General features: G+C 45.8%; 1 protein-coding gene and 1 non-coding gene across 3 annotated transcripts; both read left to right on the top strand.

The window, feature by feature from the left end:
• Window positions 1-21,957, top strand: TFRC (transferrin receptor). Of its 2 annotated transcripts, XM_045287512.1 has the most exons (19): window positions 1-39; window positions 4,737-4,795; window positions 5,700-5,907; window positions 6,555-6,765; window positions 7,821-7,964; window positions 8,174-8,279; window positions 8,878-8,991; window positions 9,536-9,634; window positions 11,353-11,492; window positions 12,265-12,428; window positions 12,964-13,083; window positions 13,716-13,801; window positions 13,925-13,988; window positions 14,848-14,915; window positions 15,565-15,623; window positions 15,950-16,031; window positions 17,378-17,599; window positions 18,414-18,554; window positions 19,117-21,957. In XM_045287512.1, the coding sequence occupies exons 2-19, from the start codon at window positions 4,760-4,762 to the stop codon at window positions 19,357-19,359; spliced, it is 2,307 nt and encodes a 768-aa protein (XP_045143447.1). In that variant the 5' UTR covers window positions 1-39; window positions 4,737-4,759; the 3' UTR covers window positions 19,360-21,957. The 2 variants fall into 2 exon arrangements, with proteins under 2 accessions (XP_045143447.1, XP_045143448.1); XM_045287513.1 differs by lacking the exon at window positions 1-39 and having other exon boundaries at window positions 4,213-4,795.
• A 1,457-nt stretch (window positions 21,958-23,414) lies between these two features.
• On the top strand, window positions 23,415-23,577 carry LOC115868668. Its single transcript, XR_004045733.1, has one exon. It is a non-coding gene; the product is annotated as a U1 spliceosomal RNA (small nuclear RNA).
• The last annotated feature ends 3,667 nt before the right edge of the window (window positions 23,578-27,244 follow it).

Below are 27,244 nucleotides of genomic sequence, written 5' to 3'. Positions count from 1 at the left end.
GGCGAGAGGGTGCCGCGTGAGTGCAGCAGCGGAGCCAGCGTGAGTGAGGGGCGGCTGCCCGCGCCCGGCCGGCCCTCCCCTCCCCGGCCGGCAGGGCTGTCCGAGCGGCGCCCCCCGTGCAGCGGGAGCAGGGCGGCGGCAGCGTTTGAGGGCGGGATCCGCGTGGAGCTGGGCCCAGGTGCGGCGGGAAGGCGGCCCGGAGCACGGCCGGCAGCTGCGGTGGGAGCGCAGCCGCCCTGCCTGCTCCTTGCTGTGCCTTCCTCGCTGGAGGCGCAACGACTGCTTCCGTGGGGCTCCCTGTCGCCCGCCTTTCCTCGTCCCCTCCTCCGGATCACTTTCCCGTCCGAGCGGAGCCCCGGAGAAATGCAGGCCCGGGGGCGAGCCACGCGCTCCGGGGTGCGGGTTCGAGAGCCGGGGCGCCCTCCCGCGCTGGGGTGGCCTTGCCGCCGCTGCACGCGCGGTGCCTGTTCTGCAGCGAGCACGTGGCCGCTCCAGGAAGTCGCCTCCGGGGACGATCGGGGTTCAGGAGTGACCTTGCCCTCCGAACGCTCGGCTTCCCGGTGCCCACGCGGGCCCTGGTCGCGCCCCTCGGAAGGACAAAGCTGCCTCCAATTTGGTCTCGAGCGTGTCGTGGGCATTTAGAATAGGGAATTTGGGATTAGAACCCCATCTTCCTGGCCAGGCTCTGCTTTTGGTCTTTTGTGCGGGCCTTCTGCGGGCAGCGGCCGAACAAAGCAGCAGGTGCTCACGTTAAGAGTATTTGGATAGCTAGACCGCCTGAAATGCGAGACTGCGAACTAGGCTTCCAGTGCCTGGCACCCCCGCTCTCTAGACTGTTGGGAATAGAGCTGTTGGTATTAGAATCCGCGTTCGGGAAATTTGTGGTCTGGCTGGCAGGCATTGAGTGCTCTACTGAGGAGTGCATTAGAGTCCTCGCTGACATTGTCTCCAGAAATAACACTCTAAGAAAACGGTCCTTGACCCTTGCCTACTGCTTGCAGTGACCTTGGGGGTGTCACTTAACTGGGAAACTTAAACACCCAGTCCCTTTTTGGGGGTGCGTGGGTAAGAGGATTGAAAGGGGAAATAGTTGTCTGGTTACAGAAGTATCTGGATACCTGATACTTCATTCTAAGTTTAGATACCAGTTTGGAATACTAGAAGCTGATTCGTTTTCTCGCAGCTGGCACGTTTGACCTCGTTGACAAAGACGTTTCAGCAGATTGCTCTCCAGAAGTCGTTTTCTGCTGGGAAATTGGAAATCCTTGTAGTTAATTGTCGATGCGGACTCCTGGCGATCCCGTGTGTGCAGAGCACAAGGGAGCCATAGGATTTTCCAGAGTAGGTCACCAGGAGAGGCTCCTGGGTGGGTTCAAACTGCAAACCCTTTGGCTCTACCGAGTCCAAAAATTAACAGTTTGCACCACAAAGGACTGGATGGCCCGGCTGTTGGTTCCCCCGACCCAAACACACACATACACAAAATGTATAGTTTTCAACATTGTTGTTAATGGATGTTAAATTATATATATAGCGCACCCATTAACTTTTCTTTGATGGAACGTTCTTGTCAAGTAATGGTGCCTGTGAACCTAGCCAGGGCTGAAGATTGCTAGGTAGAGAGGCACTTGGCAAACTCCACCCTGCAGCGAGGCAGTTGTTTGGTTCCGATAATTGATTTATCATGGGGCAAGGTTCCAAGCTAAACCGGAGGCAGACAGCAGTGGGAGCTAGTTTAAAATGACTGGAGGCTGCTTTGAACGCTTCTGTGTCTGCCTTTTGTCTGCTTTGCCTCCCCTGTGAGCACTCCACAGACAGGCTGTAAGGACAGTAGTGGCCTGACCTACACAGTGTCTTCTCAGAAAAGTATGTAGGAGCCCTGGTGGCATAGTGGGTTGCAAATGCTCCGACCTTTTGAGAAATCGTTTGGCATAAAGGCTATCTGCAAAACAGTTGCTTGAGATCTGAGTCCCATCTGGTAAAATAGGAAGTGTTTCTAGCTTTTGAAATCTTCCAGCTCCCCAAGCTTTGTTCCTTTAGTTTCAGGATAAACCTGAATAATGGCTGGAGGGGAAAAGATTCATTCTAGGATTTTTCCGCTGTCTTTTGTCTTGTCTGTTTCGTATCAGCTGCCACCTCATGTGCATTAAACATGTCCCAATACGGTAAGATACAAAATCTTTTTATTCCTTCACATACTTTGGACATATATCAAGAGGTGCCAGTCAGTCTCGAGAGGACATTATGCTTGGTAAACTAGAGGGGCAGCGTGAAAGAGGAAGCGCTGCAGTGAGTTGAATGGACAGCTGCAACAAAGGGCTTAAGTTAGAGTTGTGAGAGAGTGGCACAGGACTGGGCTGTGTCCCTTGTGTTGTCCATAAAGTCTCTTGCGAGTCGCGACCCACATGCCTGCTCCCAACAGCAGCAAGCTAATTGCTACCAACATCAGGTATATTAGACTACGGAAATCAAGAGAGCTGTCCGCTACGGGAGGCTGACAGAGAACAGAGAGGGATGTTTGTGGGTAAAAGTCAAGACTAGATAATGGAAAAGAGGCTAGTGAAGTGCTCAGGTAGTAAAGGGGGCCCTAGAGCAGGCAGGCAAGGAGAGGAACTCAATTTTATGTGCCTCCCAAAGGCTTGAGACCATTGGCCTACTTTTCTGAATTGAAGTGGGCTTGTCAATAATGTCAAGCAAGTGGCTTCGTCTTCCTCCAGGGACATATGCAATGATTTTTTAACTGTGTTATGCATAAGTGAATGGCCCTGAGCTGTGTCATATCTGTTAGTGCTGAATTCCCGTCTGGCTGTACGGGGCTGTATACAAAGCTGTTGCATCAGGCTCCCCAATTCAAGTAGCTTGAGATTGAAAGAGGGTTTTGTTTGTTTTGTTTTGTTTTGTTTTTTTTTGCTTGTTTGGGTTTATTTTAATAGAAATGAGCAAAATATTTTATGAAATTAGACATAGGTCATTGAATTTTAAAGAAGTTTGGGTCTGTCCAGATCACTCTGTTTTATGATTCAGAATGTGGAACTGTTTTTGCTTTCTTGGTTCTTATTATTAATGTGAGAGGTTGAATTTTTTAAGCAACTGTGAAAGGCATCTAAAATATAGATGGCCTTAATATACACAAACCTCAAGGCCTTGTTTGGTGTGTGTGATTCTTGCATTACATTAGCAGCACTGGTGGTGACATTTTGAGATCAGCCAAGTAAGTAGTGTTTGGTATTTAGCTGTGTTCTTTCACAGAGCTACCTGTTTACACAGGTAGTCTTTGTTCGAGTGAGCGGCACTGGAGGGAAATCTATTGAGGATTTTTTGAAAATGGAAAATGCCCTGTACTTTTACATGAGGTCTTTTTGAAAGGACCACTCAAATTTGTTCAGGGATCACTGGCAATGATCAGGCACTAGTGTGGTCTTGGCAGCCGGGCAGTTCCATGATAAGACTACTCTGGGAACTGCCTAGGTCCCAGTTTTTTTTCTTACACTTGATTTCCTTAATGTTATAGTTGTAACTTGGTGCCTTGGAGCTAAAGCAGAAATACGGAATCTGGGTTCTCGGGAGAAAAATGTACTTGGGTATTAATGTCCCCAATAACTCAGTCTTATTTGTGTAAATCATGTATTGGATGTATTGTCACTTGTGTCCTAAAGTCCGTTTAAAACTGCAAACGAGGAATAACTGTTTCAGATGTGTGTTAAAGGGGTAGGCCACTTTTCCTAGAAAGGGTGAGTGGAACTGGTTCAGGGTGGGGCTTCCCTGTTCTGGCCCTGGCGATTGGGTCCACAGAGTTCTGGTGCAATGGCTATGATAAGGTTTTTGTACCAGAAGGGACAGGAGATTGTGCTCCTAAGAACATGACCGGTTACTTACTGGCTCTGGTCTTTTACAGACTGGAGATTTGTTTGTTTTAGGCAGGGAACTTTTCCTATGCCAGTTGATATAATGTCTTAGGTTGCTCGGTCTGCATGTATCGCACTGCTTGCTTTTGCCCAGGTGTGCATGTTTAATGGGCTGTGCTTGAATTTGTTGTGCCTTAATGAAATGGTGGTGCTAAATAACCAAGTCGCGTGTTTTCACTTTCCAATATCTAGACACACTTGAAACCAAATAAATTGGAAAATTGGGCTATTTCCATTAATACCTATGTTTAAATCTAGCATAGGTAGGGCCCTCTTGCTAACAAGTGCATTTTGCATTGAAAAACTTGATTCTGTTCTTAAGCTTACAGAAATGAGAACAGTGTTTCTAAAACCCAGGAGCCTGTTGGGTTTCGTTTTCAGGTTTTTACTTTGGGGTCTTGTACAAATCACTTAACCTTTCTGATAATTGTCCTTGGCCTGGATTAATTATCATCTCTTTCTTTTGTCTATTCTTTGTACATCAAAGAGCTTATCCAGTCATTTGTAGGAACTGTTAATTTAATCAGAAGGATCGGAATAGCTGTCCTCTGCTAGAGAAGCTTTGAAGTATAGACCATGTTGACTTTATATTGCAGACTCTCCACCCCCCCATACTTGTCATTGTGATTCATACACAGATTTTTTTGTCCCAGTATGCCTTCATAGCTATTCTTGTCCCTCCTCACTCCCAATTCAGGATCCAGTCAGAGATCACACAAAAAAGTAGTTAGGTAAACTATAGACTATAGCAGACATAACCTAGGAATGAAAAGCCCTCATTAATCTGTTACAATGCCATCTCCTTAGATGAACTTTCTATTCTCGTGCTAGGTTCCTCTGGGTGGCAGCTCAGAATGATGGATCAAGCCAGATCAGCAATCTCCAACCTGGTATGATATATTAATGGTCTTTCTTTATCATCAGTTTGTAAGAATATGAAGCGGATGAGCATGTCTTTGGCCCTGAAACAAGCCCAAGCCCACTTGCCGTCAAGCTGATTGGTTCTAACGCATCGTAACCCTACAGGGCCCAGTAGAACTGCCCCGTTGAGTTTCCAAGATGATCAATCTTTACGGAAGCCCGGGAAGCTGTTGGGTTCCAAGTCAGACCTTTTGCCTGGCAGCCACTGGGCAGTGATAACCACTGCACCACGGGACGCTGGCCCAGTAAACATGAAATAATACCCAACGCTGTCAACAGAGAGTTATTTATTTGAAGTGGTGGTCTGAGCCATAACTGATCCTACAAAGGAAGCGTTTACTCACCCATAAACCCACAGCTGTTGAGTTGATTCTGGCTCATAGCAACCCGAGATAGGACTGCCAGGGCTTTGTCAACTGCATGGGAGCAGACAGCTTGTCTTTCTCCTTTGGAGCCGCTCAGGGGTGTGACCTGCCAACCTTGCAGTTACAGCCCAACTCTTCCCCTGGCATCGCCACCAGAGCTCCAATACTCCGTTATAGCAGGGCTAAGCACAGAAAATCTTCCAAGTCGTTTTAGGTACTTTTGAGCCTGGTAGAAGAGGGGTAGCTGCATAGACACAATGAACTAGAGAAAGCACCCATCAGAACGTCGCGTCGTGGGCATTCACGAGAGGGACTGGACTGGCGCCTGAGTTGAGGGAGGTGGTGTGTGGTCATGCTGTTCACAGGCCTGGGCGCACAGCTGAGTGTTGATTTGGGGGCGGGGGGGTAGCGTTTTCCTTCATAATGTGTACTGAGCCCTGGTAATGAATGACACAGTAGTTGACAGCTCTCTGTGTAAGACTCTCACTCCTGTCTCCCACTTCCTCAGTTTGGTGGCGAACCATCGTCGTATACCCGCTTCAGTATGGCTCGGCAAATGGACGGAGATAACAGCCTCGTGGAGATGAAACTGGCCGCAGAGGACGACGAAAGTGCCGACAACATCAGGAATCACCCTCCCAGAGCCACAAAGCCAAAAAGGTTTAGGAGTAATCTCTGCTATGGTGTTATTGCTGTAATCCTCTTCTTCTTGATCGGTAAGAATGGCCTTCTGAAACTTTTAGGAGTTCCTTGTAATAGTCTCTGGGACGTTTGATGGTCCCACTCAACGTTTATTTATTTTCACTCTTGTATAAGTGCCACTGTGGTAGGCACTAGGGTTATAATAACAGACATTCTATCCCTGCCATTTAGCATCGCCTCATGAGCAGCCTGAATGGCTTAGTGGGTTACAAGGTCAGCAGATCAAAGCCACCAGCTGTTCCTTGGAAGAAAGATGAAGCTTTCTACCCCCCATCAAGATTTACAGTCTCGGAAAGCCACAGGGGCAATTCTTGCCTATGAGTCGAAATGGACTTAATGGCAGTGGGTTTGGTTTGGGTGGGTAGAGAGATACGTATTATTTTAATTATAATGTACAGATATTACACTGCAAAATACAGAGTGTTTGTAGCACAGAAGCTTAACCTGAAGGCTCAAGGAAGGCTTCTGGGAAGAAAAGGTGGCCACCACCTAAAATGTTGCCAGAGAATGTATTAGATTGAATTGTTTAAAATATACAAAACTCTGAGGTGCCTTGTTTAAAGTCCCAACTGTTGAGCTTGAATTGAGAACTTGACTGAAAATACCAATTCCTTATAAGTGAAATTCTGTGCCTTCAGCTCTGGAACTCTTTTGTCTTTAGGATTTATGATTGGCTACTTGGGCTATTGTAAACGTGGAGAGCCAGTAGCTAACTGCGGAGGAGTGTCAGTAGGAGTGACCACGGACCCGGATGAGTCACAGGCCTCGGACACATTTGAGCTACCTGCCCTACCTTCTCACTTGTTTTGGGGAGATCTCAAGAAACTTTTGTCCCAGAAACTGGACCATACGGAGTTCACCAGCACCATCGAGTAAGCTTGAGATCCATCCCCAAGGCTAGCCTCAACATCTAAGCAAACGCTTACTGATAAAGATGCGGTGAAACAGAACGAGGGTTACAATCGGAAAGAAAGACCTTTAGAGTAAGAAGGGCATGGGTGGGCCCTGCTCAGCCAGAGGGCTAGTGGTCAGCAGCGAATCGAAACTATGCTGAAAGATTGCTTTTTCACAAGTTCCCAGGTGCTTGCTCTTTTTGCTGCCTGGTCTGGTCAGGCTGTTCTGCTCGGATTTTCCATCCTAATTCCTTGAACTAGCCACCAGGTCAGCCTCCAGCTCATGGACTTGACTGCCCAACTTGTTACATCTCTAGTAGTCCCTATCTAAAAGGCTGCTGTCCTGAGATGCGTATTTTCTTCCTTGAGACACACCTCTGTGCAGAGAGCACATTCATCTCTTTCCTTCCACGGGCTTTCTGCAGAAACTTGGACCAATTTGACTCATCCGGTGTAGCAGGCATTGTGGATTTAAAGTGAGTGTGGCCAGCCAAAAACGGATCAAGTAATTCATATGTTGGGTGTATTTACACAGAATCAGGGAGCTCAGACCAAGGAGCATTTCTACTGCCAAAAGTTTCCCAATGCTTCAAAGATGCAAGTTGACGCTTTCTATCTTGAGTTTACTAAACTAATTACTGCCTGACTTTTTGTCTACCAAAAAAAAACCATGCACTCAAAAACCACTCACTTTCCCTAAAATTACTCTAAACAGATAGTAATACAATATGTCCTAATTACAGCTGCTACGGTGCATCTTAGTGCGCGCAGAATGCATGTTCTGGAATGCTTTGAAGTGGATAAAGATTTTAGAATAAGTTTTGCACTCATACAACAATTTCAGATATTGCAAGTTTTCTCTATCTGGTCCATCCAGAAGTTGGGCCACAGCTAATTAATCTGAAATATGAGAGATAAACCTGAAACTGAGTTAAGGTCTTTTTTTTAAAAATTGCTTGATCCTCGAGTTAAATGCATATTTTAGATTAATCCTTGGTTCATTTGATTCACAGTGATCTTTATTTTCCTTCCAGACAACTGAACTCCTATAACCCTCGTGAAGCGGGATCTCTAAAGGAGGAAAGCCTCGCACTTTATATGGAAAGGAAATTCCAGGACTTTCAGTTCAGCAAAGTCTGGCGGGATGAACATTACGTTAAGATTCAAGTTAAAAACAGGTATGTTGGAAGGTGGTAAACTTAGCGTAGAAGTAGTGTGAAGTAGAATAAAGACGGCCAAAGTAAAAAGCATGGCCCAAATTGTGAGTTAAATTTCCTGATGCCAATCGTGCGAATGAAATGCTAAATGTATGATAGCCATTTAATTCTTTCTAAGAGGATCATAGCTTCATTTTAATCCCCCCTCCCCCCCCCTTCTTTTTTTACAGCATTGCCTCAAACGTGGTGAGCATTGTAAATGGGACGGGGACCACACTCTCCGTGGTGGAGAACCCTCAGGGTTACGTGGCGTATAGCAAGGCTGCAACAGTTATTGTAAGTGCAGGTGGTTCTTTGTCCTTCCTGTTGAACAACTAGTGAACCACTGATTTTACCGTGTGGCTTAGTCACCTAGTGGTGTCATAACCGAAGTAGCACAAATGGGTATCCCTAGCAAACAGAAATCGGTTTTTCATAATAATTAGGAAACTAGAAGCCCAAAATCAGGGGGCTGGCCCTCGGGGGAAGGCTTCCTCTGTCTCTCAACTCCGACGGGGAGTCCCTCCCTGTGACGTCGTTTGTGGGGCTCAGATGTGATTGTGGCTCTCATGGCTAGTCCAGACTATTATATCGGTGCGTGTCACTGTTTGACGCATCCCGTACCTTTTCTTTCCTCCCCCAAAATCTGTAAAATTCCTTTTAGTTTAAAGAGCATGGAATAATGAAAGAAAGGAACTAAGAGCCCAGAAACCATGATTTCATGCCCAGTAGTAACCCTGGCCCGATTTGACTTGAGAACTCTCATGTTCCTCCCTGGGCTTTGGCTCCTGTTTTTGTTTGTTTTCTCACAGCTTTAATTTGTAAAGACCCCCTTTTGTCTGGGATTCTGTGATGAATAGTTTACTGTTATGTTTATCAAATGTCTTTGTTCTAGGGCAAACTTGTCCATGCAAATTTTGGCCTGAAAGAAGACTTCGAGGCCCTCGGCCCTCTTGAGAATGACTCCTTAGTGATCGTTAGGGCAGGGAAAATCCCTTTTGCCGAAAAGGTGAGTGTGGGTCATTACATGCATTGGCTTCATAGCGTTAGTTAAATGTCATTTATTATTTGTCCTGCGTGTTGAGTAACAGCGGTTCTGAACTCTGCTTTGCGGTAGCTCAATTCCAGCACGTTCTAATTGTCTTACATGAAGACATCCAAACGGTGGCTTGTCCACCTTGTGCAGCCACTGTCTTCCCGTGAAAATCATCAGAAACATTTAAGAGAACGGCTTAAATTGGGTTTATGTAACTTGAATTTCATGTGACGGAAGTACCCTTGAGTGGCTTCTGACTCCTGGCTGCCTTCAGGACATCGTAGAGCGACCTCCGAAGCAGACCGGTGCATCGTCCTTCTTGGCAGTCACCCAGGGGGTGGTTTCAAGGGGCTATCTTTGGGTTTTTTAAACCGCCATATATATGCGATTTGAAAGTGTCTGTCTGGGCCTTCACCGTGGCAAGTGTGACCATTGGCTCCGTGGCAGAAAGTCCAGTTTGCATGCTTTGCACGTTTTCACATCCGTTCTTCATTTTCTGAGCTCTCTTTTTCTTCAGGTTGCAAATGCTGAACGCTTTAATGCGATTGGAGTCTTGATTTACTTGGACTTCGCCGACGTGGACATCGCTGAAGCAAAACTATCAGTCTTTGGACATGTGAGTTCTTCTTGATTAAATGAGTTTTGGGGGTTTTCCAAATTTTAGAAAGGAAATTCCAATTTTCTTTCTAAAATACCTCTGCCCCTAAGAGTTTTAACAGGAAACAGGTAAAATGGATTCAATGCCTGTGAAATACTTACTGTTTAAGTACTTCCGAGAATCAATAGAATCTGGGATAAACAATTTGGAGAAGAAAATGACAGAACTGGGATGGGGAGAGAAGGGTGGTGCCAACAAACCCAGGGACAAGGGAACAAGTGGTTGAAAATCGATGGCGAGGAGGGTGTGGGATGCCTGGTGGGGCTTGATCCAAGGGCAATGTAGCCAAGAAGAATTACCGAAACTCGAATGAAGGCTGAACATGATAGTGGGACAAGAGAAAAGTAAAAGGAAATAGAGAAAAGAACTAGGAAGCAAAGGACATTTACAGAGGTCGAAATACAGGCATATACATATGGGACTGTATATATAATAATAGGGAAGTAGATCTATGTACATATATTTATATGTTATATATTAATGTGTTAGACGGACCTTGAGTACTCAAGTACTCCCTCAGTGCAAGAACACTTTGTTCTAATAACCCGGCATTCCGTAATGCTTACCTTCCCGACACAATAACTGAAGACAAAATGGGTGCATAAGCAAATGTAGTAAAGAAAGCTGATGGTGCCCGGCTATCAAAAGGTATAGCGTCTGGGGTCCAAAAGGCTTAAAACAAGCAGCCATCTAGCTGAGAAGCAACAAAGCCCACATGGAAGAAGCACACCAACCTGTGTAATCTATGAAGTGTCAATGGGATCAGGTACCAGGCATCAAAGACCCAAAACAAAAAATCATATTGATGTGAATGGGAGGGGGGTGGGAGCAGAGTAAAGACCCAAAGCCCATTTGTAGACAATTGGACATCCCCTCACAGAAGGGTCACAAGGGAGAGATGAACCAGTCAGCGTGCAGTGTAGCAACGATGAAACATACAACTTTTCTCTAGTTCTTTAATGCTTCCTCCCCACCACTATCATGACCCCAATTCTACCTTACAAATCCAGCTAGACCGGAGCATGTACATGGGTACAGATAAGAGCTGGAAACACAGAGAATCCAGGACAGATAAACACCTCAGAGCAGCGAAACCAGGAGGGTAAGGGGAAGGTGGGAGAAAGAAGACCAATTAACAATGATCAACATATAACCCCCTCCCACTAAAAAAGTGGGTGAAGGGATATAGTGGTCGGTGTGAGATATGAAAAAAAATGATTTATAAATTACTAAGGGTTCATGAGGAAGGGGAGGATGAGCTGATACCAAGGGCTCAAGCAGAAAGAAAATGTTTTGAAAATGTTTGAAAAGCAACATATATACAAATGTTCTTGACACAATGGATATATTCATAAGAACTGTAAGAGCCCCCAACAAAATTATTTTTTAAGTTTAACTTAAAATTTTGGGGGGAAATTAATGGAATCATGAATTGAGAATGTGATATATATAAAAGCTGTGTAGAGCCTTTCAAACTTTCAGGCTTTTGTAAGGTGCGGAACAAATCTTAGGCCAAGCTTGGCCTCACATGAGGGGGCTTTAAGAATTTGTGGAGAAATTCCTTCTTCATCCCCTTTTTACATGGACTTTCTGAAGCTTCTTCACCCTGAGTTGACTGTTATTGGGAAGTTCCTGAGTAAGTACCTAACAGCTAATTACCCTCTTGTTTTTAATAGGCTCATCTGGGAACAGGAGACCCGTACACACCTGGCTTCCCTTCCTTCAACCACACTCAGTTCCCACCATCTCAGTCATCAGGATTGCCTGGTATACCTGTGCAAACGATTTCCAGATTCGCTGCAGAACAGCTGTTTAAGTAAGTGCTGATTTAAATTGACTTGTAGGGGAAGTTCTGTGATCAGGGTAGAATAATAAACTGCTTCAGTTGATAAAATGCTGTGAAAACCATTTCCCTCATTTCAAAACTAGAGTTTGCTGTTGTTAATCTGGGATAGCTAAAAATTAAAACAAACTCCCCCACCCCTGCCCAAATGGGTTTGAGTCGGTGCTGGGTTTTTCCAGCGAACTCCGGCACAGAATGTCGGCGTTAATCATCTAGTCAGCTCCTCGCATGCTGTGAGCCAGCTGTGAGGCGCTCAGCCTTTTCTCTATTGACGCAATACTGATAAACGCTAAGGAAAAAACGTTTCACATGATTAGCGCAGTGATCATTGTTGTGGTTGTGAATGAACACTGCCGTTTACCTCATGTCTGAATGTTGCATAGCTCTTTGGGGGTGTATATTGCCTTTGTGTATTTATGCTTTGCTTCGTTGTAACCTCTCATTAGGGAATGGGTTTGCATTAAACACAAACTGAATAAAAATAAGAAGCAGTCCAATGTCGGGGAAGCATAGCTATGCCTCTGGCACATAGGAGATGCGTGAAGGATTCGTTTTCAGAACCACCAGTTAATCTGGGAAGTCACTCGGGGTTTTCATACGACTGTTCAGACCAGCATAAGGCTCAGGTGGTTGACCTCTAGGACATCAACTTATGTACATGCTCTCTGACCCCGCAGCAAACTCTACCTGCAGGCTAGGACAGGTTTTATTGACTGCGAGAGTAAGTCTGCCTGCTGTTTTCTAGTTCTGAAAATATGGAACAAGACTGCCCTTCTGAGTGGAAAGCAGATTCTGCATGTAAGAGAAAGTCCCGGCCAGACAGGAACGTGAAGCTCACAGTGAACAATGTGCTGAAAGAAACAAAAATTTTGAACATCTTTGGAGTAATCAAAGGCATTGAGGAGCCAGGTAAAAAGCCAGTGTTTTGTTTTGTTTCTGCTTTGTCTTCCTTCCTGTGGCCCGAGAAGGAGGGCGTGGGGAGTACATGGAGTCTTGGTTTCATGACAGCCTGTCTGCTGTATTGAATTGGTTCGGTGTTGATTTTATGGGGGAGGTAATCACCTCCTTTGAGTCAATTCTGACTCAGCTACCCGACTGGATAGAGTGGAACTGCTCCCAGGATTCAGAGGCTGGAATTCTCTACAGGAGCAGTTATTGGTCTCACCTGCTGACTGGGGGTAGCACCCCAATGTGTGACTCACTACACCGTCAGAGCCCCTAAGAGACAGGGCCACAGCAAATAGATGTACTAAATGTTGATCATTATCACTAGACGATCTATTTTTAAGTTGATTGAATTGATCAGCAGTAAGCAAGCTTTTGAACGGAATGGTCTCCCATATTGCAGTGTGAAAGCAGCCGTAGACTGTGGATCTAGACTTCAGTATTAGAAAAATGATACAATGGGCTTTCATTATTTATCTTTTTTTCTTCTTATTCAAAGACCGTTATGTGGTCATCGGGGCCCAGAGAGATGCCTGGGGTCCTGGCGCTGCGAAATCCAGTGTAGGATCGGCTCTTCTGTTGGAACTTGCACGGATTATATCAGAGATGGTCATAAAAGGTATTGTCTCCATTTGGATGGCTTGAGTTTCTTTATGCACAGTTCTAGATCTTCTCATACACGTCGCTCACTTTTGCCAGTTATCTTTAGAGCTAGACCCTTACTTAAAATACAAAGCAGGTTCTTATCTACATGAACAATTCCGTGACACTGACTGCATTCAAGCAGTATTTCCATTCCTATCCCTTCTTTCCAGTCACTGCTGTCAGTTTGATCCCGTATAAACACCTCCACGCTCAGACCTTTTGCTACTAGTGAAACCAAACCCATATGTGGTTTTAAGATAGCTTCGGGGCATTTTTGGTTTAAGGTTTAAAATGACCTCAGGGCAATAGCTTCAGGGGTTCATTAAGCCTACAGGATTCTGTTCCTTTGCCCCACATGATGATCAGTCTTTATAGACTGATCAGAACATCCTGTAAAGGTAGCCAGGTACCCTCCAGTTCTGGTCTCATGGAAAAGGAACAGGGTCGTTGTGGAAGCATTCGTTAGCCACACGCTTCATTTTCAGGAGGAGGAGGGAATTTTTTTTTAATCTGCCATTTTGTAGAAGAAGCCTCTGGTGTGTCTTGAGTCCGTTGCCTCCCTGCCTGTAAACCTTTGCAAGTAAAACCAGCTTTCTGTCCTTTCAGATGGGTTTAAACCCAGCAGAAGCATTGTCTTTGCCAGCTGGAGTGCTGGGGAATTTGGAGCTGTCGGTGCCACTGAATGGCTCGAGGTATTGTTTCTACATCATCCATACCCAGAGTGGGCACCTGAACTTGTGTTGACTTAATCCTCTTTTCGATGGGCTGACACCATTCTTACCCGTTTGTTGTTTCTTTTCCTGCTTCTCCTCTAGGGATACTTGTCGAACCTGCATTTGAAGGCTGTCACTTACATCAATCTGGACAAAGCCGTTGTTGGTAACTATCCTTTTCACTAGTTCACGTTCATTCAGCCCCCCAGCCCAAACCTTTGGAATCAGAATGTCTGGGCTTGGGTCTAGCAAACTTAGCAAGTACTCTCAGGGAATTCCGATGCACAGAAACTTGAGAGCTCTGCTCGAGGTTTCCAGAGACGGAGTCACAGCCTGCCAGATCGTGGCATCGCTAGAAAAACAAATGATCCAACTTCTAAAGGAGTTTGACTGTTACTAAGAGTGCAGCTGCAGCCAGTGAGCGAACCGAGAACAGATAGGGGAATGTCTATATTGGAAAGAAAAGGGAGGGCGTTCAACCAAATTCTTGCTAGATTAGTCCGATAGATCTATGCAGCAGGGTGCTGACTAGCAAGCTTGCTGTAACTAGCAGGTGACTGCCCTCGCCTGGGTGACCCAGTAAAGTACCCCGAAATGACATATTAAATGCGTTGAAGTGTAGACCGCTTCAAAATAGGGTTTCAGTTGAGTCAAAGTTAGGATGAACCTGGTGACTAAAGAACTTGAATCTTGGATCACTTTGTCTTATTGGTGAGCTTTGTGGTATTGACCATTCGCCCAGGTTACCATTTCCTGTTCACCAGAGGGTATCAGTAGCACTCAAAAACGCCCCGCCACGGAGCCAATTCCCACTCACAGGGAGCAAGAGGGCGACCCTACGGCCTAGCACAGAACTAGGCGCCTCCAAGACTGAATGTTCAGGAGTAGAAAGCCACCTTTTTCTCCCAACAAGAGTTTCTGGGGAAATGGCAGTGAGGATGATGGCATTTCCCCACAAACTGAAGGCTCCTGGTAGAAGAAGTAGCCAGGTCAAGGTTGCATCGCTGGACATCGTTTCTTTGTAGGTACCAACAACTTCAAGGTTTTGGCCAGCCCGCTGCTGTACTCCCTTATTGAGAAAACGATGCAAGATGTGAGTACCGATCTAATTACACAAGTGTATGACTTAGTTTTTGCCTACACTTCACACAAACGACACGAGATGGAAACTGCTGTTGTTAGAGCCATTCTCAGCAGCCAAGGACAGAGTTTAAGTGAATGTTTTAAACAGTGCTATGTGCAGCTGATGCCTGACAAGGACCCCAGCTTGTTAAACGGTGTGTCATGAGGAGTGATCTGTGCGCAGTCTGCTCGGAACTATAGAACATCCTGGCGATCTCTGAGTTGCCTGGTAGTGCCTGCAGGCAGTGGTCTGTAGATACAGAGTGTTCTGGAAAACAAGTGGACGTCAGACAGAACTGTGTTGGCAGATTAGCAGGAAGATATCAGAACCAGACATGTCGTGAGGGCTGAAGAGAAGTGTTTGAAGGGTGGTTAAGCCAATATGATAATGTCAGACAAGCAGGAAAGTATCCGTTACGCTCCTCCACCAGATTTGAACTTAGTTAAGAGCCTAGTAGGAATAGCATGGAAAAACTGATTTTTGTTCTGTCTTAATCCTTTTTCGAGATGGCGATAGTAAAAAATGTAATATTTTCTTTAAATGTGTTCATACAGAGAGCCGTGATCGTGAAGTAACAATCAGGCTAGTTTTAATGGTGAATTAATTTCTTACTTTCCAGGTGAAACACCCACTTACAGGGCGCCTTCTTTATCGGGACAGCAACTGGGCCAACAAAGTGTAAGTTGCTAACCTGGCAGTGAGCGTCCCTCCATCGGTCGGACCCATTCTCATTCATAGCGACCCCTTTATAGGGTATCCAAGACTATCGGGCTTTATGGGAACAGATGGTCTCGCTTTCCTCTTGAGGCACAGCCAGTGGGTTCGATCCGGAGACCTTGCAGCTAGCAGCCCAAGGAATAACCCACTGTGCCCCAAGGCTCTTCCCCCTCTGTATGGAGAGGTTTAATGTAAGAGTTGATTTGGCAGCATGGAGAAGGCTGCGTGGAGATCCCCACCTGTCCTTTAGAAAAATTCCAAAAGGTCCGTTCTTGGTTTCCTTTCAGTGAGCCGTTTTCCTTGGATAATGCTGCTTATCCTTTCTTGGCATATTCTGGAATCCCAGCAGTTTCCTTCTGTTTTTGTGAGGTAAGTATGGACTCTTATCTGTTAGTCTGATCAATGCTGAAGCCCAGTTTCATAGAAGACTTAGAAAGTTGTAGGATGCTATGCACATGCAGGTCTTGAGTTGCCCTGTTAGTCATAACATAACATTGAATCTCAATGAGCTTAATTACCATATAGATTTCTTGCTGAAACCTCTTAAATATGTTTTTCAGTATTAAGGCTTCCTTCCTTGAATGATAGCATAGTTACCAGCTACCAGGCAGCGTAGGTGTCGGTCACAATGAAGTCACGTTCTGGATACTTGTTGAATGATGGTTCTAGACATGAGTCTAGAAGCAGGGATTATGGGTACAGCAGAGAAAAAAGCAAACAGATGTAGGGCTGTCATGATACAGAACTCTGAACTGTCAAAGGTTTAGCAACACATGACTGGTTTGAGCCAGTTAGAAAGCCAGGCAGAGTAAATAGATAATGGATGAAGGTTCTGTGGGGAACTAGCCTTGTGGTGGGATCTTCGGAGGGGCACAGAGAACTTAGCGCTCACAGAGGGGTGGGGAGTTGGGGGTGGAATGTGTTAACTTTATGAGTTGAGTCTTTAGAGACCAGGTCTTTATTGGCCTTTAAACCCTCACTGGGTTTCTTAGTCCAGCACTAGGAGTGGGAAAGTCCAGAGTGAGGGAGTCATGACAGATGAACTCAGATTAAGTCAGACCTGGAGTGAGGGAATCATGCCAGACCTGGAGTCAGATTAACCTGGCTGCTGAAAGAGTTGGCCATGGTATCTGTTTGGTACATAGAGGGAGAGCATAGGTGCCTGGTCATAGGGTGGAACAAGTCATCTGAACATTTCTGTAGACCTGCAAAGGGGGAATCTTTAAGACAACTTCCCAAAAAAGTCGAAGGTACGGCGCTGCACGTTCAGTTATAGATAATAGAAATGTTGACCGTGGTAGGAAATACAGTTGAAGACTATTCTTGTGTGCACCAAGCAACCTTGTTAGGAAAACATGCATGGATGGACTGGGTTGCATGATGAGGGTAAATTTAATTCTGAAGAAACCACTTTTGAAGGTGTATTTCTTACACTTTTCATTATGTGGACCGTGTTTCCGGAGAGAAGATAAAAAGGAATACAGGGTGTCTGCTCAGCCTATTGTTGGTCAGAACGGAGATCACATGAGATCTAGAAGAAAGCAGTGGATCTACTAGTAAGCGTTAGATGGAGGGCGAGTAGCAAGAGTGCTGTTTTCTTACAGCGGTGGATGGAGGTGGGATAGGAATCTACTAGAAGGAAGGGTTGTGTTACTCTCGACCTTGATGCACTATTACGACCACTGTGAGCACAATAGCCCCGCTTTGTCTTCCAGGACCAAGAGTACCCTTTTCTGGGTACTTCAGGTGATACCTATAAAGAGCTGATTGAGAGAGTTCCTCAGTTGAACAAAATGGCACGTGCAGCTGCAGAAGTCGCTGGTCAGCTTGTGATTAAGCTTACACTTGACCTGGAGTTGAACCTGGACTATGAGCGGTATAACGACAAATTGCTTTCCTTTTTGAGAGATATCAACCAATATAGGACAGACATAAAGGTGAGCAATAAGTCAAGCTGGGTTCTTACTGCTGACGAGCAGCCCTTCGAGGTGTGATGTTTTTGCTTCTGAAGAGCGACAGGATTCGAAGCCCGCCTTCCGTTTGTAATTTGGGGGAAAGTTTGCAGCACACATTGGTTCTCCATTCAACATTTCGTGTCATGCCATTGCTTGCCGTCCTTCCCACGTCTTCCCTGGGTTGGTTTTTCCATTGGTCCTTCTTTGCGCACCCCTGTGGGTGCTGGCTCCAAGGGGGTCGCTGAGGTCATTGACCTTAGAAGCCTCTCTGCGGTTCCTTTCCAGGCTCGGAAGGGTGACTTGGGGGCCATAGCATGAGGAGTTTCACCAGGCTCTATTAGACCAGTGAGCTTGATCGTCTTCTGTTGTTTACTGCCTGAATGTGCGTTCTGTTCGTTTTTCTCCCACCGGTCTATTGAGATGAATAATAATCGCATCTCAATGAGGGTGGCTTTCTCAACAACTTCAAATGAATTGTAATTGCCCAAAACACTGAACTCCGCCGAGAAAAAGCATGAACTTTCTTAGATCAACATGTTTATCCCCAGGGGGACATGGAACTAGAGACATGTACTACTGAAGGGTTACATCCTTTCACTAGCTTCCGGGACATTCATCCTGGTTCTCTTGGCGGGCAAGAGTAGATCGTTGTTCTATCCACTGGACTCAAAAATGAATGTGCGATCTCAAGCCCACTGAGCTTGAAATCTCTTGTAGAAGAGTCTTGGGGGGGTGGCGAGTCCCCTCCTTAGCTGCCTCCCCTAGATTAGAAACAGCACCTGTGTCTCTGCTGCAGGAGATGGGCCTGAGTCTCCAGTGGCTGTACTCTGCGCGTGGAGACTTCTTCCGTTCTACATCCAGGCTCACAACGGATCTCAGGAACGTTGAGAAAGCGAACAGATTTATCATGCGGGAAATGAATGATCGAATCATGAAAGTAAGTCAGCTTTCAGATGCTACTTTTAAATGGTGAGTCCCTTGTTTCTAAAAGGTAGACTAACTCCAGGAACCTGGACTGCTTTAGAATTCAACACAGGTGTTAAGGCTTCATAGGCTCTGTAACCAACAGATCTAAGCCAGAAAAACATTGAACTTATATTGATTTTTTTTTTTAACCTCAAGAAACTATTTTATTAGCTACCGTTTCACCATGTTTTTTTACCTATTTGTTCCTTGAGGCCTTAACTACTTGATCCTAGTTTGTTTGCTTAGAAAAAGCAGAAGACTGTTAAACAGTGGAAACTTAGAAATACACCCCACCCCACCCCACCCAAATCCATTGTAATTAAAGATCGCTGTTTCAAAGGAATTGGAGCTTTGTGTTAAAATGACAAGCTTAGAAAATTGGGAGTCTGTTTCTTACCATTCTTAAGTGTGGGGAAAGGTAATGGGTGATGTGAGGGAGTGACAGTGAGTTGCCTTAGTATAATCGGTCCCGTCCGCCAGCAGCAGCCCAGCCCCACCCCACATGAGCCGCCTTGTGTGCTTGGTTTCCCTAGGTGGAGTATCACTTCCTCTCGCCCTATGTGTCTGCAAAGGAGTCTCCCTTCCGACACATCTTCTGGGGCTCTGGCTCCCACACTCTGCAGGCCTTACTGGACACCTTGAAGTTGCGTCAGAAGAACAGAAATGCTTTCAATGAAACGCTGCTGAGAAACCAGTTAGCTCTTGCTACTTGGACCATCCAGGGTGCTGCAAATGTTCTCGCCAGAGACATCTGGGAGATTGACAATGCGTTTTAGAATCGATCGTCTGTGACTTATAGAAGAGCAAGGCGGTCTGGCTCCTAGACTTGTGCTGGTTACACAGAATGTTCAATAGGGCTACAAAACTATTGTCAAAATGCTACCCCATCACTTTGGTACTGCTAGATACCTCTAGTTGGCCCCTTTTAATGCACTTCAAGTGAGAGTGAGTAAACACTCGTAAAATGTTCATGGTAGAATATTATGTCTAGAGTTTAATTTGTATTGGTAACTGTCTCTTTCCTTACAGTTAGAGAAATGTCATACCTTAAGGTCAGGATCTGGTATCTTTGGAGGCGGAAAGAGGGTCACTGCTGCAGGTTCCGCATGGGAGCTTACGATGATCCTCCTCCACCTTCATTGGATACCAGAGAGGTGACAACAAATGAGCTAGATGCTTCCCTGTCAGGACCTATCTGGTTTCCACACCCCTGAATGAAACCGTTAACTGTCAGAAGAATTGAGCTTCTTCTTTTTTTTTTTTTTTGCCAGCAGGCTGTGAAAAAGAGGCTCTTCCGCTGAGTAAAATGGGGTTCAACTGTTCATCACGGGAGGGAGGCCTGTGTGCGTTCATTTCAAACTTATCAAGAGTCCAGAAGCCAAAAAACGCAGGCTGTGTCCTCTTCTTCTGTCCCTAGTCCCATAAGCTGTGACTTTAGATTTTCGTTTCTGTTGTCATCCCCCCCCCAAGAGTATTTTGAAAGAGAAACCAGTGGTGTTTGATTCAGACTCAGTTTGTCAAGCTTCAAAGAACACACTGCCAAATGTTGGCCAAAGTGTTAATCTTGTGGAAAAGCTTTTTTATCATTTCAGCACTGAGATATTTATTGTTTATTTATCAGTGACAGAGTTCACTATAAATGGTGTTTTTTTTATAGAAGATAATTATCGGAAGCAGTGCCTTCCATAATTATGACAGTTATACTGTCGTTTGTTTTTTTAAAACTTAAAAGCAGCATCTGCTAACAATACCCAACAGATACTGGAAGTTTTGCACTGATGGTCAACGCTCGAGGGGGTTAGAAAATGGCCGCAGCACTTGGGGGAGGGTTAAACTGGGCTGCTAATCAAGCGAGACCTTTACCTGGCTGACCGAAGCACTTGCTAGAAGTGCAGCGAGCCGAGACGTCGAGGCTGTGGGAGAGCTCTCCACGTGCAGAATATGATGCTCCGTTTGTCTGAGGTGCAACTTCCAATGTTGCAAAATTTCCAGTACCTCTTGTCACAAACCTAAGGCACATTATCGGAAGCAGTGTCTTCCATAATGTATAAAGAACAAGGTAGTTTTTGCCTACCACGGTGTCTAAATCGGAGACAGTGATCTCCATATGCTACACTAAGGGTGTATGTAATTATCGGGAACAGTGTTTCCCATAATTTTCTTCATGCAATGACATCTCCAAAGCTTGAAGATCGTTAGTATCTAACATGTATTCCCAGCTCCCTGGAATTCTGTCTCTTAGTTTTAGTCGTGGGAATCCTTTGTGGTCATGATAGCACTTGGGCACCTAACAAGCCACTGCAGAATTCAATTCCTTCAGGAGCTCTCTCTCCTTTCTTTAAACCTGATGTGGGTGTTTTGTTTTATACTTGTGGTTTTCTGTGTGGCAGGGATAGTAGCATACATTTACATTGTTTTGCCGTTGACAAATTGAACTTACCCCTTATTTGCATGTACCTCCTATAAACTTAGTTCAGACAGCCAAGTCTGAAATCAGAGTTGGCCTAAAGCAAGATTTGGAGCAGGGCAAGAAGACCGACCGGTGGCCAAATTGACAACAGGCTCTTTGGTCATGTCTGCTTGTCCATTAGGACATGGTTGAAAGTTAATGGAAGAGAGGAAGAAATGTTTGAGGCAACATGAGTCAAGACTTCATTGTCTAGCTTTCCGTCACGGTGGATAAACAGCTGTTTACTAGAGAGCAGTTCAAAGCTGCCACCTGAGGAAAAGTCGATAGGGTCGCTTAGGGTTACCCACGTTCAGATAGATTCTAGATGATTCCAGCCTTTGGCTGAATCACGACACTTTCACGTGTCTATTTCATCTACACAGTGTTTCATCTTGAAAGTGTGGTGTAGCTAGGTGACGAGGTCCAAACTGGGACCCCTGGGTTTCTGGGAGTGTCGCGCACATACTGTGGGAGCTCAGTGACTTCAAGCATAGGTGAAAATAATGCATCTCTTATACAACAGTGAGTTTCCCCAAGCACCGCCCCCTTTCTGATAGGCTTGAGTTACCGCTAATCACGCAAGCCAGTGAGGGATTAGATGCTTAATATCCCTGCATGAAGTGTCTGAGTAGTGGCAACCTGCTAGCGTTCCTGCTAAAGATATTATGTGCATTTTAAAGGTAAAGAATTGTCTGTTCATGACTCGCCATGCAAGCACTTGTGTGACCATGATTGTTCATTGTTTGTTCTTTGAATGTTGTAAAACTTTTATTTAGCTGGCTAAAGATGACTTATTACACTTGCCAGCCTCCTGCTCATCTGTCTTCATAAACAAGCAATGATGCCCTTTAACATGTACATGAGCTGGTATGTGCCGCAATGTGGAGATTCCTTTATCTGGCTGAATAAAATGCTTGAGTCCTGAGTTGTTGGTTTTTGTTTTTGTCTGTGCCCCGGCTCGTCCCCTGTCAGAATATGTGTGCCTTAAGGAAACCAGTTTCCCTTCAGGACCAGTGGTGTGAGTGGTGATACTGGGAGCGCAGAGGGATGGTGGGTTGGAAAGGGGGAACCGATTACAAGGATCTAAAGGTGACCTCCACCCTGGGGGACGGACAATGGGTGGGTGAAGGGAGACATCGGACAGGGGCAAGATATGTCAAAATAATAATTTATAAATTATCAAGTGTTCATGGGGGAGGGGGCTGAAATGACCTGATGCCAGGGGTTTGAGTGGAGAGTGGATGTTTTGAGAATGATGAAGGCAGTGAATGTACAAATGTGCTTTACTCAATTGATGTGTGTATGGATTGGGATGAGTTGTATGAGCCCCTAATTAAACGATTTAAAAGAAGGAAACCAGTCACTACCATCAAGTCCATTGCTCCCGCCCGGATAGGATGGTGGAACTGCCCCTGTGGGGCCGGGTCTCTGCCAGAGTAGAAAGCCTCATCTCTGTTCCGTGGAGCGCATGGTGATTTCAAACTGCTGCTGACCTTGGGGTTAGCAGCTCAACAGGTAATCTGTGGTACTACCCGGCAGGGCATTCGGTCACTATATCCCGTAGGAGAAAGTGCCCATGTCAGTGTTTCCCACGGTGGGTAGTACTGCTCTTGGGGTGTCGGAGTGATCCAGGGGGGATGCAAAAGCAAACACCACTTTATGGGCTACAGTGCAAATGGTTTTAATTGCCTGGGGGTGGGTACTGAGTAATCACTCCCACCCCTCCAAAAAAAGATGGTTGACCAAATAAGTTTGGGAGCCTATAGTCTGTGAAAGTTGGGGTATAAAGCCGCCCTAAAAATGAAGGCATCTGGTTATATGCAAGATACTTGGACTTGAAATTCAGTACTTGTGACTTGTGGCCATCAACAGATTTACCCATAAGTGGTTGTGCCTTTGCTGTTCATCAGCCCTGTCAAGCTTCATCTCCTTTAGATGGGCTGCCCAGTTGACTAATGCCCTTTTAAAAAATGCAGATGGCTAAAGTGTAGAGAGGATCTGTATTGAAAAGGATGTTTTTCTTAGGCCCAACAGGGTCCTTCCCCCTGAATACCCGCTATGGGCAATTTCTTAGATACTACCAGTCTGCATAAGCAAGAGGAGCCGGGAGACCTCAGGAAACTGGCGATAAAAAGAGCTCACCCAACTTAGGCTCCTCTAAACCCTCCCGCCCACTGCTTATACCTAGGAACTGACCGCGGAGGAAAAACAACCTGGACAAATGACTAGGAAAAGTTGGCAAGAACAAATAAAGGTACTAACAAAACTGAAACTGTTCAATGGTGCAGTTAATGCCAACTATAGCTATTAACATTGACATTCCATGCAAAGGCTGGCAGCGGGGAAAAGACCCATTTGTTGCCTACAAGGAACAGTTTAGAGATACTTCCTGGCAGGGGACATACCGTGATCACGAAGGTGGCTGTCCCAGGGCGAGGCTTATCCACTGCGCTCCGGACGTGCTGACCCCTGCGATTTCCCCAAATGTGGGAAACTCGACTGCATAATTTGTGGTAGTGGGGGACTGCGTTCGCGCTCTCCTCTGTAAAAAAACACGAGTTAAAAGTCAAATCAAAATCCCTGCAGACTAGGCTGGCTCTTTAGGTATCACAGCTTCAAGACGAGCTAATACTCAAAGACACATTTTATTATGATAATCTAAGAACAATTCATCCTGGAGGTAAGGACCTTAAATATAGGAATAGAAAGTATACAGAGTACAAGGGAAAAAAGAATCTTCCTAGATTTTGTCAGACAGTGACTTAAAATCCAACAACCACTGCAGCAGTACACTGACAGGGAGCTGCCAGCGGTTCAGGCCAGATTCCGAAGAGGATGTGGAACAAATATCACTGCTGATTTCAAAAGGATCTTGGCTCAAAGCCGAGACTACCAGAAAGATGTCTGTATGTCTTGATTATGCAAAGGCACTCAATTGTGGGCCATAATAAACTGGGTAACCTTAAGAAGACTGGGAATCCTAGAACTCTTTGTTGTACTCCTGGGGAACTTGTACATGGACCAAGAGGTAGTTGTCCAAATGGAACAAGGGAACGCTGCATGATTTAAAATAAGGTGTGCATCGGGGTTGTATCCTCTCGCCATACTTGTTCAATCTGTATGCTGAGGAAATCATCAGAAAACCTGGCCTAATGAAGAAGGTGGCATCAGGATCGGAGGAAGGCTTATTAACAACCTGAGTAGGTAGATGGCATAACCTTGCTTGCTGAAAACTGAGGAGGACTTAAAGCACTTGATGAAGATCAAGGATTGCAGCCTTCAGCATGATTATGACTCATTGTCAAGAAGAACAAAGTCCTTACAAATATAAATAGGTAAACGTGATAAATGGAAAAAAGGTTGAAGTTGTCAAGAATTTCATCTTGCCTGGATCCACAATCAATGCTCATGGGAGCAGCAGTAAGCAGATCAAAATACTCATTACATTAGGTAAATCTGCTGCCCAAGAGTATTGAAAAGCCAGGATGTTACTTTGAGGACTAAGATGTGGCTGACCCAAGCTTAGTGTTGTCCATTGCCTCCTATGCATGTGACAGTTGGGAGCTGAATAAGAAAAGCCAAAGGAGAATCCATGCATTGGCATTGTGGAGCTGGGGGAGTATTGAAAGGACCAGGGACTGCAGAAAAGACAAACCAGAGGGCTCCTTAGAGGCAAGGGTGGCAAGGCTTCATCTTACATACTTTGGGCATGTGGTCAGGAGCGACCAGTCCCGGGAGAAGGACATCATGCTGAGAAAAGTAGAAGGCTAGCAGAAGAGGAAGTGGAGTGACAAAGAGGCTGCGACAATGGCTGCAGGCAGAGGAACAATGGTTAGGACCGCACAGTGTTCCCTTCTGTTGTGCATCAGGTCACCGTGGGTTGGAACCAACTCAATGGCACCTAACAACAACAACAAGAGTTTAACAGCCTTCTCTGTTAACCATTGTTGTAACAACTAGACAGAAATCGGGACCAAAGATCTGAACCTTATCAGCCCCCTTTACCGAGGGGATGTTCAGAGGGTAGTTGCACGGCAGCCTCAGGATGCTCATTCCCCCCGGTGTACAGGATGCTCACTCATTTTCCCCGGTGTATAGGATGCTCACTCATTTCCCCCGGGTGTACATGGCGTGCTCATGGTGACAGGCTCCACGCGGGGCCATAAAGCTCGTTTCCGTACATTGTAAAACATTGAAATCCCAGATGGTGAATTCTCCGCCCCCGGTGGAGTTTTCATCACCACAGTTTTCATCACCACACAGTCCAAACACAAGCCTTCTTTCTGGCTCCCGTGGTCATGGCGCAGCTTTCTCGCAGCTGTGTCACGGTGGTTAGCACTTCTGAATCTACGTGGGTAAGCCCAAGAGAAAGGAAAGCCAGCCCAAACAGGAATCTGCGTGAATATTCAGAAGAGCAACCCAAATATCTATCAGCTGGTGGATGGAGAACATGTGGCATGTGGTCATAAAAAAAGCAAGGCAATATTGACCTGTTCTGTAAAACGGGAAAACCTTGAATTCGTCACACGAAAGAATTCTAAACGTGAACCACCGCTGCCACCCAATGGCACAGTGAACGGGCCCTGCCAGCTTGAACAAGGCTCGAGCTCCTGGACAGGTCCATCAAGAAGCACCCCGGACAGAACACGAACGGGGACGGGAGGCAAGACGGGGCTCTTCTTACGACTGGTGGGGATGGAAAACAGAAACAGTATGGCGAGTCCGACGGTCAAACAATTCTACATCCAGATTCCGGCATACCTCAGAGAAAATGAAGGTTTCGTTCCAGTAACCACAACAAAGCAAATATCACAAAAGAGGGAGTCACAATTATTTTTTTTGTGCCTCTCAGTGCATATAAAAGTTAACACTATACCATTGTGTATTAAGTGCAGTAGCGTTATGAAAATGTTGACTTATTGTGACAATGACCAGCGTGTGACAGAGATATCAAGTGAGCACACACGATTGGGAAAACAGCGCCAATGGACTTGCTTGAGGCTGGGTTGTCACAAACCTCCCATGTGCTAAACAGCGTCACAAAGCCAGGTACGCCCGTGTATACCCTCAGGAGCTAACAGCAGTCATGCGCGCCTCTTTGCTCGTTGTACCACTTATCTACCAAGCCAGAGGGACGGACTCAGCCCAGGTGCCCATCAACAGAAAGAGATACGCAACATGCGGCCATTGGACACCAGGGAAGGCTATGCCGGTCTAACGGAATAGTCGTTCCTAGAACATCTTGCAGCATGCCCACTGCTGCCACTGCGCCTATTTCAACTCAGCGAGCCTGTGGGTTTCCGAGACTGTACATCTTTACCGGAGCGGACGGCCTCATATTGCTCCTTCAAGAGAAATAGTCAATGATCTTTCTATGAAATGACAAGGCTATGCAGAGGCGAGAGCCATTGGTGGTCACTCGGGGTTGGAGTCGGGGACCTGGGGAAGGGAAGGTGGTGGAAGGGTGTCTTCTCTAGGGAGAAGCCATTGTCAACAATGACATGTGAGGTGCCACCAAGCTGAGCCTCACAGTCGCCCTGTCTGTGTACCACAGAAGAAAACACCACCCTGCCCCATGCCAGCCTCACCATTATGTTTGCGCCAATGTTGCAGCCACTTCGCTGCCCCTCTGCTTCCCGGTGCATGATGCCATTTTAATATGTCCAAACTACATTATTACAATGCGCATTGCCAATACCATTACTCAGATGCATCCGCCCTCCCTCAGTCTCCCTTATCCTCTGCCCAGCTTGCACGTGCGCACGAGCTGACGGCACCATGGCTGGGTCTGGCGCACCTTGCTGACATCTCTGCTCTTGAACGCTGTACGGAGGGCTTTTGCCGCAGATGTGCCCGGTGGGACCCGGGCCTGCTTTGTTTGCTGTTGTCTCCATGAGCGTTGATTATGGAGCTAAGTACAATGAGATCCTGATACATCTGATCTCTGTATAATAAAACAAGTAGGTGCTGCCGAGGCTGGTACTTCTCAACCTTCATGGGCTTCATTTTCTTGGTTTGAAGGTTTAGGATTGTAGTCTTGTAGGACAATGTAGGCAACTGACATAATACCAGGAAATGTCAAGAAGTTGGTGGGGGAAATTCCATTGTTTTAAATTCCACTTTTTCATGGACTTTTTGAAGCTTCCTCAAATAGTACATGACATTTATATTCTACCAACGTTTATTAGTGGCTCACAAAAGGAGGAAGGAAG

This window comes from Echinops telfairi, unplaced genomic scaffold (genome assembly GCF_000313985.2).
Source record: "Echinops telfairi isolate 266 unplaced genomic scaffold, ASM31398v2 ScPeMD7_17;HRSCAF=63, whole genome shotgun sequence".
Classification (NCBI taxonomy): Eukaryota; Metazoa; Chordata; class Mammalia; order Afrosoricida; family Tenrecidae; genus Echinops; species Echinops telfairi.
The sequence above is the reverse complement of the archived record's forward strand: the minus strand, read 5'-3'. Positions and strand labels throughout refer to the sequence as shown.

Bases quoted from the DNA above. Each gene is read 5' to 3' on its own strand.
- TFRC (XM_045287512.1), top strand. From the start codon at position 4,760: ATGATGGATCAAGCCAGATCAGCAATCTCCAACCTG. The intron at 5,908-6,554 runs GTAAGAATGGCC...TTTTGTCTTTAG, and splicing joins AATCCTCTTCTTCTTGATCG to GATTTATGATTGGCTACTTG. The intron at 8,992-9,535 runs GTGAGTGTGGGT...CTTTTTCTTCAG, and splicing joins AAATCCCTTTTGCCGAAAAG to GTTGCAAATGCTGAACGCTT.